A 12,573-nucleotide genomic window follows, 5' to 3' on the forward strand; every position below is an offset into this window, starting at 1 on the left:
GCACCCTGAAGCTCGCAAATGCCAAGACTACACAGACTCATTCTGGCCTTACTAACAGCTCTGAGTGAACACGAGGGAGACTGCTTAATTCAAAGTCAGCTGAACACAAAACCCAGCCGGACACAAAACCCAGCCTCCTGTGGCCCAGTGAGGCCTTCAGCACAGCTTACTGTCCTTATCTCCACTGAGTACAGCGCAACTTTTGGAGAACAGCAACACTCTGACATTGAGGTACCATGTTGTCAAAGCTTACATCCTTGCTCTTGAGAGCACTAGATTCCCAGAGAAACAACAGCTAATGCACAGCTAACCACAAAATGCACTGTATCTATTTTTCAGCACAAGTTTCAGAAATTTTTTTTTTTTCCCCAGTAAGTATTTTTCCCCGAGGCAGATACTGGCACAGAAAGTTTCTCTCAAGCTTTAATACTTTGTACTTAATACTTTTTGGTTTAAATTAGGTCTTAGCTTTGTAACAAAAAGCTTTACACTATACACAATGCTACATACACTACAATTTACCGAGACATGGCTAAAAAGATGACTGTCCTGAACGTACAGGCTCTGACAAAGGTCGGCAGGTATTAGAAGGGAGAGAGATTTTGTTACAAGAAGCCCCTGTGGAAGCAGTAAAAGGTGACAGGAGAGTATTTTGGTTTTCCTTGCAAGTTGAGTGTGCTGCCATTCTTTCACCTCCTCAGGTCTCAAAAGAATAACCAAGAACAAAACCAGCAACCCTTATTCTGTTTCTCTCAACTACATTAAGTATGTAAAACAGTCTGCTTGAAAGTAGATGTCAGTTTTAACAGAAATCCTTTTGATAGAATTAAAACACCTAGCTCACTCCTCAGGGTGAAAAAACCCTTGCTCAAGGGAAAGAAATGGGATTTGTTTTGTTCTGTAATCCACATCCTAACAAACCACACCATAAAACAGTAAGCCTTTCCATTTAACTGAAAACCTCCCCCTTGTTACTTGGAAATCTGAGAACATTCTTCCTTGAACCTAGAGATGTCTCAAAAGATTTATTAATAAAACAGAGCATCACTGAAACTCAGCCATGTAATGTTCACGTTACTCCCACGGGATATTTGCAGTTCGCTTTGATGAAACAGATTTCAACCCTTTCAGAAATATGTAGTATTCAAGTTTGCACTTCTGTTTTCTTACTCGTGATGCCACAGACGTAGTACAAAAAGTCAAACACCTCCTTGGTTTTCAAGTATGCAAATAAACCACTTGCAAGTAAAAGGTGGATAATTCTTGCCAAAGGGGATGCAGGCTTCCCACTCCTCACTTAAGATGTGGCAACAGTTCTTATTATATGATTCCACACAGGTACTCATACAACTACAACATTTAGGAACCCTACATACGGCCTGGGACCCTACCAGCCACAGTACGGTGTAAAAGGATGGCCCACACCTCAAAGAGCTCAACACCACGATAAACTACTCACATTCCGAAATAGGGGCCCAACAACTGTCAACACAAACCTCACAAAACCCTGGCAAATACTTCCTATGATGCCTTTTTCCTGTTGTCATGTTGTGTTTGTTTCCTAATCAGCGGAACAAAAGTCTGCAACAGTTCCCTGTAAAGTTCTTCTGAAAGGGGAAAGAAGAGAAAGCCAGCCTTCGGAGCTGTTTCACGGACTACACACAGCATTTCAGCACTGCCCATTGGACAACCTCAAACACCACTTGCAAAATACTTACTGTAAACAGTACAAAGTACTTCTGGTTATTCTCTCCTACACAGTTATTGACCCACGGGCAGTGATGGTCCATTTTCCGAATACACCTCTTGCAAACACTGAAAGAATACAGGTCTTTATTTATAGCACATTTCATTCCTTAGCATAATATTCACATCAGTGATTCTGCCAAAATATGGTTTGAACAATACATTCAGACAGATGGAAAAAAAAAAATCTGTGATTTAGTTTAGTTTTAACCTATTTGGTCCATGAAAATGTCCACAAATTAAAACCAAACAAAAACCAGAAAGATATGAAAAGCAGAAATGAATATTTTTCAGAGTTGTTAATAACAGACTAAGGTTTATTTACCAACATCAGCTGGTAGCAGGAACTTGCAAAAAAGAAAATTAAATAAAGCACTAGAAAAGATTCTTGACATCAAGGTAAGCCGCAAACTAGCATAAAACAGCTGTGGCAGTCAGTCAGGAAGACAGTACCACAACATACATTCAAGGTAAAATTAGACGTTAAAACACTTCACAAAACCAGACTAATAAAATCAAAATTCAAATTCTTGGCAGCACACATATTGTGGCTAGAAGTCAAATAATTAAAAGATTATTATTTTGTCTGAACATCATTCTCTTGCTTAGTCAGTAACTGCTTCAACTCACATAATAAAGGAAGTCTTTTTCTCTGCCGCTTCCTCATATGATAGGAGACGAAAGGCAGTCTCCTGATACCACATTGCACAAACAAGCACAGAAATCAAATATGAAAAAACACAAAACCCCCAAACAAACAAACAATAGACCCAGAAAGGAAACAGCCATTCCAGAACAATTCTGGCAGCACTGAAACAGAAAGGATTGAGGGCTCTGCTAATTTTATTTTTCTTCTTGTAACAAAAAATATTTTGACCTCAATATAAACAATAAACTTCAACACCCAAATGCTTAAGGGAAACTCAAACAAAACCATAAACACATTCTTATGAGCACGTATGAATAAATAATAGAAAACCTCTCTGTCAGAACAGCCTTGCACTCACTCTACATGGCGGGGGGGGGGGGGGGGGGGAATCCCCAAGGATACATGCCATGCCTGAAAAACAAGTGAGTTGCTATAGCCCTGACCCTAAATGAAAGGTTGGTCAGGCAGTCCCCCAGCCTCCTGGCATGGGGCCAGACCAGGAGCTGCTTCTCCTCAGGCAGGCACAGGTACCCTGTTACTTGCCAGCCCCAGGTGCAGTGGAAAACAGAAAAAGCCTTGTTTCGCTAGGATAAACAGCCTGAAATGATTTTTGAGCTACATGGGGACTAAAATCAGCTGGCACAGTAAAAACAATTTATCTGCCAGATAGCATCATACTTCATACGACAAGTATATATTACTGGTTTAAAAAAAAAGGGGGTGGAGGCAGTGCATGTGGTGTAAAGCAGGAGGATGTCTGTCTCCCTGTGGTCTAATTTACTGCATGCAGATGTGCACACGCTTCTCTTGGGCTCTGAAACAGGTAAGTACCCAAGCAACCCCTTCAACTGCTCCTAGATCCTAGTTCCCCAGAGGGACAACCTGAAGCAGCCAAGCCAAAAACGACCTCTGTGAAGGAGATCGCTAAGGCTGAGAGGAGAGATTTTATTCCATGCATATGGACCAAAAGCAGCTGGATGACAGGCAGAACACAAAACTAGATGGTAGAAAAGGAAACACAGAAACTAAGACTGAAAATGAAAACTATAGGCAGCAGGGATTGCCCATACTCAGACACTCTCCCCCTGCTCAACCACGCAGCTTCCAAACGCTGGCAGGAGTAGTTTGCTGGGCATGGGGGACTCACAAAACAGCCTATGAATCAAAAAACACCCTGGTCCCTCAGACATACAGCTAGCAGTATCTCCCGCTGATGCATATGCACAACCTTGATGTGTTGAAGTCCAATAAATTCCCCTACCCCACAAAAAACGGTTTGACTGAAGATTCTCAACAGCATCAGTACTCAGTGGATCAGTTTCCCAAATCTTAATGTCTAAAGTTATCTTAAAGCATAGAAAAAAATGGAGCGACATTTTGTGTTTAGCCAAAGAGTCTCTCTCATTCACCTACACTGCCAGTCATCAGCAAGACAGCATTTTAGATGTGAAGTTTCATTCATAATTGAAGAAGTGTCAGAGGGGATTCTACAGTAGCACTCTACAGTAACATTAATAAGTGATAGGCATGATCACATTGTTCCTGCTGAAAACCAACTCCTGATTTTGATTAAAATAAAAAAACAACAAAAAAAGAAAAACATTTGCAAACTAAAGCTCTGAAAATAAATATGAAAAATGAAAACAGCAGAACAAGTTTGTTCAGCTCAGTACCACATATTCCCCTCCCTACAAGACCCCTGCATGATCAGCAGTAACCTGGATACAAACTCTCTCAGGATGTATTGGTTTTTGAGTAGGTAAGGAAGGGGCACCAATACAAACTCATTAACTACTTTTCTGGAAAGCAGGTTCGCTTGCTTTAAAAGCAGAAGAGAATTTTAGGAAGTGGTTATTTTTTTTTGCTCACTGCCTTTAGTACTCAAACGCTCACTACCAGTTACTCTCTTCAGGGAAGTTTATCCCACCGGAGAAAGAAAGAACATGACAGATCAGTAGCCATACTGATTTATCACAAAGCACAAAACAAAGTCACAGTACTCAATGAAAATGTGGAAGTCAGAACTCTTAAAAAATATTTACAGTTACCTGAACTTTATTTTTAACTTAAATATAACTTCTAAATAGAATCTACAGTTAGACAAATGGGTTTTGTGAAAAAAAAAAAAACAAAAATAGAAAGGACACTGACCTTTTGAGAGACTTTACATTTTATGGATTTCTATCCATTCTGGTATATAATGTCTCTTTTTAAGTCACATGTACATGAAGATTTATGCAATGTCAATTACAGGTCTAGAGTCAAGGCATTCATTTTAAGTGTTTCACACTTCGCAAGAAGTGGTCCCAGCCTGCTATAGATGAAAACTTCTCTCAGAAAAGGCCTGAGATTTTTTCAGAGAAGCTTCAATGTGCCTGGCACTATTGACAACAGAATTCGGATGCCAATCTCTGAACTTAACCACTCCAGTCTGAGACTCCAATAACAATTTAGATCAAAGCACACTGGGTAATTCTTGAGGTCTTGACAAAAGGGCAATCCTCAGAAAAGACTTTACCTGCAGTGATGTGCTCTGTCAGGTTTGATGCTACAACACTTTGGGCACTTGTAAACCACCTGTCCTGGCTTTAGCTGTAAACTCTCAATGAACTCCTTTGTGGCATTACCTTTGGGTACAGCACCCTGCAGGAAAAAAAAAAAAAAAAAAAAAACCAGAAGATTAACCTGTGGACATTACAAGTGCCAAGAACAATAGGATGACATAAAACAATGGGAGGGGAGGGAAGAGAGAAATAAAAACTTCCCTAAGATCAACAGAGTTTCGGGAAGAGCAAGAAGATTCAAAAAAGAAATTAAAATGAGGTCCTAGTATATGGAACCACATACTTAAACATTATTTTGGTGGTTTGTTTTTTTTTCTTAACATCAGCAAATCCTCACTTAAGCAATCAGTCTTTTGTAATCCTATAGTAACCTTACAATATTTAAGAATCCTTATCCCTCTCTTCACATCTATCAACAAATTTATCATGCCAGTGTTTCGTATCACAAACTAGAAACCGCAGATGTTTTATTCCAGTAGAAGCAGCTACTTACAAAGTATCACTGTGTACACTAAGTTGCTGGTAAACGCCTCATGTATTTATAGCTATGCTTCCATTGTGTATTTGTTATTTGTATTGGGCTTTAACATTCAAACAGTGAACACTAAGAAACCTCCCACCTGAATAAGACTAGGCAAAACTTTCTTAGTTGTGCAATTGCCACTTTAAAATTCGTGTCTTTAAACAGGTAACGTATTGCTGCTGCAGGAGTCTGAGTTCAAGAGTTTCTAGCCCTTCTAGGGCTCAAAAAAAAAAACCAAAACCCAAAACCAAAGGTCATGAAATATACTGTATTAAATCGGTGCTGGTACATTGGCACAAATGCACCTCTGTGGATCTAAGGCTTTTATACTGAAATAAAAGCAGGGCTGTAACATTTTAACAGATTTCTGATGGAACAATCTTTTTAACACATCTATACAACCTCCCAACAGCAATAAACAGGAATAATATACATCAGTGAGAAAACTGCACATTAAATCATTACTATAAGGCTTTCTTGAGCAGTCTTTGGGTTTTTCCACAAAAACCTCCCAACAGGCCTGATCAATTTAAAAATTACCAAGACCAATTTCCACAAAATGCTACAACTGATGTTCCCTCTCTTTAGTACACAGCAAAGCCCAAAACCTTAGGAATGTTTTTGGCAAGAATCCACAGAAAGCAGCTCCTGAAAAGCATGACACACATTACCAATTCTGAAGAATTCAGGTGTTCATTTATTTATAATAAGAATTCCTGTTTGTTTGCCTCAGCAGTGCTTTCTGTTTCATTCTGATCCTAGATGTGTCCCTGGTTCCCCATATCCTGGCAGCCTCCTTCATCCCTGACTCACACTGTCTGCCAGATGTTGCTGCATCCCCTCACTTTATCTCCCCTCCTCCATTTGTTTAGCTGATTTCCTCATAAAAAGCTCTACAAAGAATAGAACAAAAAATTCGGACTGGCTCTCACCATTGACACACAAAAATCCTACCACGTGCTAGGAATTAATGTATCCTTTCCCAATTACTCGGCATAGAGATTGTATCTGCTTCTCCAATGCTGCTTGCCCAGTCTGCTTCAGAAAACAGCTTTTGTTTCAAATGAGTTCCTGCTAACCCTGCAAAATAATTCCAGCAACCTGAAGGTCCCTAGGCATTAAAGCCACACAGCATACAATAATTAACAGCAGCAACAATGAAAACTCCTAGGATATCAACTATATAACAAATTGCTGCAACCCTGTATTCCCAAGTCCACCAGCTGTAAGTTTCAGAGCCTTAGCTACTGCTTACAGTTCTGCCCAGCAGCAGTAGTGTGCAATGCATCAGTCTTTACCATAAACTGTGAAATTACCCCAAATCAAGCCATTTCTGCAGTGCTGTGGCCTCTGGGAGAGCTGGAAACTAAGAAACAAAGATTACACTGAATTTTTAATGGCACCTAACAAGGTTTCAAGTAGGAAATTACATTGGGAAGGAATAGAGTATCAGAGGCACACCACCATTCCCAGTAGCAACAAGAACACTCAGGAGGAAGGGGCCAAGAGGAGTGAATCTAAGCTTGTTTTTCCTTCCACTGACTAGTGGAGTAGGGGTTTTGAACTGATTCTACTGTCCAGAGGTTAATAAACAAAATACACCATCACACTTCACTCAGAATAAGCATCATGGTACTAAACTCTACCTTCTCACTAGCTGAAAGACAAGAAAGCAGCAGACCAGATCTCTCATAAAGCAATGTCTTACAGAGACATACAAGGGGGTCTTACAACTCTGATGCTTCCCACCTGCCTAAGAACTGTCAGCTCTTAGCAAGCTCGCATAGTATTTATTTCAGCATGGTTCAATAAACTCAACTAAATCACTAATATGAGAGATGGTAACATGGATTTTCAAAACAACACATGTTCTGCTCCACTCTGCTGAAGCAATACTTGCCAAGGCAGACAACCAAAACCAGCTTTTCCAGCTTTCCTGTTTGTCAAGACACAACAGGCCACAAACACAAGATCTGCCACTGGGGAGAAAACAGCGTCAGAGAGAAACGCTCCCCTTCCCAGTGCAAAAAGAAGAGCTGCTCACACAACGGGAACCTAAAGCTGGGTCTTTGACTTTGCATCTGACTTGAGTGGGATGAGAAATTAGCATACCACATCAGCACCCTCACTCAGCAGGCTGACACACAAAAGTTATTTAAATCTGCCACTCACTCAGCAACTGAGTTACCCAACATCTAGCAGACAAGAAAAACACCGCCTGTTTCTTTCCGAGACATACAGAGAGAGATATACTTACTGGATCTGTCAGCATAGCACGAAAATGTGAAGCCAAAGCGAGGAAAGCCAAGGTGTTGAACAGTGTGCCATTGATGACACTATAAACATAATCTCTTGATGGAACTAGCATGACAAGAAGGACTACAAAGTCGGCATAGAACACCAGCATCCAGGTAACGACAGCACATGCAATACCACAGCCATCTCGAATAAACCACATTGTTCCCAGGGAAGCGCGGCTAGGAGGTGGAACACACTTTTCTGGCTGGAGGTATTCAGGTTTCCTTTCAATATCTCTGAAGCGGTGGACTGGAGTAATCATCATAGGCTATTATGTCCATACTTGCATCTGAAAGAGAGTCAGAAACAGTGATCACTGCTTTGCAAGACACGTAGACCTCTGTTCGCATAATGGCATGGGGATCACGTGGGAAATTCCAAACTGCAGAAAGTGAGTTGAAAAAGCAAAAAAGATAGATAAAGCAAACACAAAATAGTGCATTTGGAAACCAGACTCTTGTGCTTACCAGAACACTTCTTACTCAGAAGACTCTTTTAAGACTTGCTTAATTACACATTAAATCCACCTGTGTGCCACCTCCACCCCTCCAGAGGAAAGGCAACAAGCATTTTAATGAAGAGAAAGTGGTCAGGTAGGTGCCAACAGGAGCTGCCACAGCAGGAACTGAAGCAAGAACTGGACATGAGGAAAAAAGGAAAGACGTGGCACAGCTGGCAGGGTCCCTTTTTTCTGCCTCAGACCTGGGGAAGGGTCTCTCCTACAGATACTGGGGAGCTTAGCAAGTGGAAGAGGTTTCCTTTCTCCTTAACCACTGACTCACGGCTTTGGGGTAACTGCAAAACCAAACCACTGTGAAGCAGCAGTGACAGGAACTGCTGAAGAAGCAAACCAGGCAAAGATCTTGACAGGAATTTCTAGTCTTGGCTGGAGGATGCGCTTCCTGAACAACAGCTATCCCACTCTCACCTCCTCCTTCGGCCTTATGTCCCTTGTACGTCTTCTGCTTTGCCATGCTTCTCCCACCACCTTTGCTCCATCTCTCAATGGCATTTGTTTTAGCTCCCCTTTAGCACTTCTAGCTAACTCCACTCCACTGTAATAATGGCACTAACAGGACACTTGCTGCCATTGCCCTGTCCTCTCTGTCTCTGCCAGGCACCTTGTCTACTCAGAGGGTAAGGTCCATCTTGAGCTACTGTACTACTCCAAGTATGCACAGCACTTACTGTAGTTTCAGTGTAACTCCACCAAACACAGGCATTTGAGAAAACAAAAAAGGTGCTCATAAGACTTTGGCGGGCAATCAATCTGCACTGTGAACACACACCACTCAATGTCAGAGCACACCTGGAATGCTGCGCTTTAAAAGTGGCTCTTTATACACCCAGCAACTTCTTTCAAAGACACTTCTTAACAGGGTATTTGCACAATGCTCTAAAAGCTCAAAACCAATACAATCCCTACATAAAGACCCACCTTCTACAAAAATGGATACAATTATTTTGCTACCAAATACACTGAATTGCATATACCTAAACAGAAGGGTTCAGCCTCCTGTTTCAACATGTAAGGATTATTCTCATTTCTTTGCAAAAAAAATAGAACACATTTTTACATTTTAATTCAGAGAAAGGGAGACAATGTTCACTGTTAATTATGTTTTCTGCCAAAAAAGTTCATACTAAAGTGATTTTTGTGTTTAATTGTTAAAAAAGTGCCACTGTCGCCTATACAAAATGGATAAATTTTACAGAAAACACAGTGAGAGGATCACAAAAGTACCTAGGACCTTAAACTTCTCTCAAAACTTTTATGGCTAAGTTCTGTTGAGTACAAGGAGAAAGCTCTATTTTGCATAACACTGACCTAAACTGAGATGCTACTGCCCCTACCTAGACAGGGAAGGAGATGATAGTTTGCTTTCTAGTTGTTATTTCAAGAGGACCAAATTCATAAGAGGACAATTAGTCTCCCACAGCCAAAGAGTAAGGTTATTAATGAGCAGGATGATTAATTAAATCCAAGCACAGAAGTGACAAGCTTGTGCATGTTAGTGCAAGTGACATGGAAGAGAGGTGACTGGAACTGCTATTGCCACAGTGAGAGGCAAGAGCCAGGAGAGCAAAGTTACTAGGTGCACAGAAGTGGATGAATCAGACCGTTTACAATATTTTGTTTTCTAACATAACTGGTATAAATAAACTAGGAGAATTAGGTATTTTCTTATATTTCTGGTTTTAGCATTTAGTATGCTGCCAGGTGAGAGAGTTTAAGATGTTTTATGAATCTGAAGAAAGTCACATGGATTAATGGTAAAGCGTATCAGTCTTACACTTATACATACATCACACAGAACAGAAAAATCAGGATAAAAATGTGCACGTGTGGATCTCATTTACGTTGGTAAGGAAAAAAACCAACCAACCTCTCCTCAATCACAGAATTCACATACCACATTATAATTACTTTGTCTTTTAACCACAGCTATAATTTAGCCTCATGACTCCTGATCCTTACAGAAACAAGCTATATAATTTTCAGAAACAGTGATTAACCAAACAATCTGGTGGTCTAAGTTCAGATATATCTATACCTACTAGTAAATCCATACCTTTTCCCCAGTTTTTAACAATTTCTCTAAGGACGCTTAGGTATTCACACAGACTTAAGTATTTTAAAGACTCAATCCCTCCCCCAAGGAAATAGGTTAACCTTCATTGCATTATTTAATAATCTTATTAAAATTGTTATGCTGGTTTGCCAACTCAAAATAAAGCTGACATAATTAAAGACTCAAGCCTGGCAACAATGTTTATTTGACAGTAACATCATTGCATTAAAAAATATGAAAGAAAACAGTAATTTAGGTGTTTGATTTTCAAACGGAAGTCTTCCACTTGACACATCAGGTGCAGTAACAAGCTGGTATAGTCCTGAACACAGACTTTCAGGATTTTTTGCCTAGACTCTGAGCCTTTCTCCACCCTCACCCCGAGGTTTTGTTTCCCAAAACAAAGGAATGAAACGATCACAGGAAAAGCAAACTCCTATTTAACAGAGGAATTAGTTTGACAAGTCACCTTAAGGCCAGTATTAGTAGAGACTGACTGAAAGCTAGACAAATACATAGTGATTAAACTGTGGGTTTAGTCCTGAACAGCACACTTCAGCAGTCAAATAAAAATTAATCTCTCTTGCAAATGGAGGAAGTGGTTCCACTCTAGTAAGAGTTCTACAGCTCTCTCTCAGAAATATTATTGAGCTGAATTAGAGGGAGGAAAAAAACCCACAAACCTATTGCTGTGTAACTGTCTAAGGAGAAACTGGAAGGAGCCTTGAGACACCTCAGCCTGAAAGACTGAGGACTCGTTTCTGCAGTGCAGTAAGGAAGCAGTTAAGAGGATAGAGCACAGGCCTCCAATTCAGACTTCTGGCTGGAGGACAAATTTGTTATTTAATGCCCTTTGTTATTTAATGCTTCCTTTAGAGGCATCATCAGACAACAAAATGAAAAAAATCAGTAATCAGTACATAAACATCGTTCATTATTTGAGAAATATGTGTGTGTTTTAGTGTACATTATCTTAAGAGTCAAGTTACTGCAGCATAGTGTCTCAGCCTCTCTTCTACACAACTTGGTTAGGTTTTGGGGTTTTTTAATTCCCAGTTCTTAACACACACAAACATCTGTTTTTGTTTATGTTGTCCAACCTGGTATTTTCATATAAACAATTAAAAAAAAAAAAAAAAGAAGATTGTGGGGGGAGGAAGCAGTAACTTGCCCTAACTGGTCTGGCCTTCAATCATGCCACATATGAACTTAATTTATAACACACAGATGGAATATGTCAGTTCCTCCTGCTCTGGAGCAAACAATATGTAAACAATGAAGGCAAAGGGCTTAAGAACTTAATCACAGTGTCAGGCTACAAGAGAGGCCACTAGGTAAGTGTGAGATACAATGACAACACACACATCAATTTAGGTTAACGACATGTCAGAGCAAAGATTTTTTCTTCTTTTTTATCTGGAAGGCATTTGGCATTACAGGAATAATAAAAAAAAAGTGATATACACATTAGAAATGCAAATAAAACACATTAAAATCCACTTCCTGCTACAATGGACACTTAAAATATGCTATTACACCCTATACAAACTAAATAACTGTCTTTTGACCTGCCATAAGCCATGTAAAAGATCTATTTTTTAATGGCCTATGACTGCCAAAGAACGCATTAAGAATGAACTAATGAATGATGTGGGCCCTCACCCAGTGCGTACGTGAAAGCTAACTGAGGTTCTGATGTTACAAAACTTAAACCAAGCTTCATGCCATCGTCAACCTGCTGATTTTCATGCAATTACTCATGCAAGTAAAGTCAAGCACATGGGTATGACTTGCAAAACTACAGTATTACTATGCACATTGCAACTATTTCCTCTATCGGAAGTCTATTAACATTAAAGTTTGGGAAGAGGTTACATTTTGTCATATGAAATAAGTGAATTTCAAGTTCTGCCAATTACAAGAAAACAATCAGAGAAAAAAATGGGGGGGAAAAAAAAAAAAAAAAAAAAAAAGAGTGAGACCAGGGCAGATCACAGGCATTTTTTGAGGTTTTCAGTTTTGGGTTTTATATACTTTAAAGACATACTTCAGAATAGCTTTTATGAGACAGACTTCATTGACAGTATTTTGAGACCTGACAAACAACACTGAAGTTAACTTTTACTGTCATAAAAAGGAAGCAAACATACATAACCAGTCATGTTATATTCATGACAGCTAAACTAGGCGAGCTAGATCCACAGGACAGGATGTCCCTTT

The 12,573-nt window shown here is 39.8% G+C and overlaps 1 protein-coding gene across 10 annotated transcripts in view; it reads right to left on the reverse strand.

Moving 5' to 3' along the window:
- The window catches only part of ZDHHC3 (zinc finger DHHC-type palmitoyltransferase 3), a 36,059-nt gene that overhangs the window by 14,152 nt on the left and 9,334 nt on the right, over positions 1 to 12,573 (reverse strand). For all 10 annotated transcript variants that reach the window (XM_069811109.1, XM_069811063.1, XM_069811074.1 and 7 more), the window contains 3 exons: positions 7,740 to 8,069; positions 4,914 to 5,038; positions 1,719 to 1,815 (listed from right to left, as the gene is read on the reverse strand). In XM_069811109.1, the coding sequence (XP_069667210.1) occupies positions 1,719 to 1,815; positions 4,914 to 5,038; positions 7,740 to 8,045 (528 nt within the window). In that variant the 5' untranslated portion in view covers positions 8,046 to 8,069. The remainder of the gene's footprint in view (positions 1 to 1,718; positions 1,816 to 4,913; positions 5,039 to 7,739; positions 8,070 to 12,573) is intronic.

This window comes from Haliaeetus albicilla, chromosome 2 (genome assembly GCF_947461875.1).
Source record: "Haliaeetus albicilla chromosome 2, bHalAlb1.1, whole genome shotgun sequence".
Lineage (NCBI taxonomy): Eukaryota > Metazoa > Chordata > Aves > Accipitriformes > Accipitridae > Haliaeetus > Haliaeetus albicilla.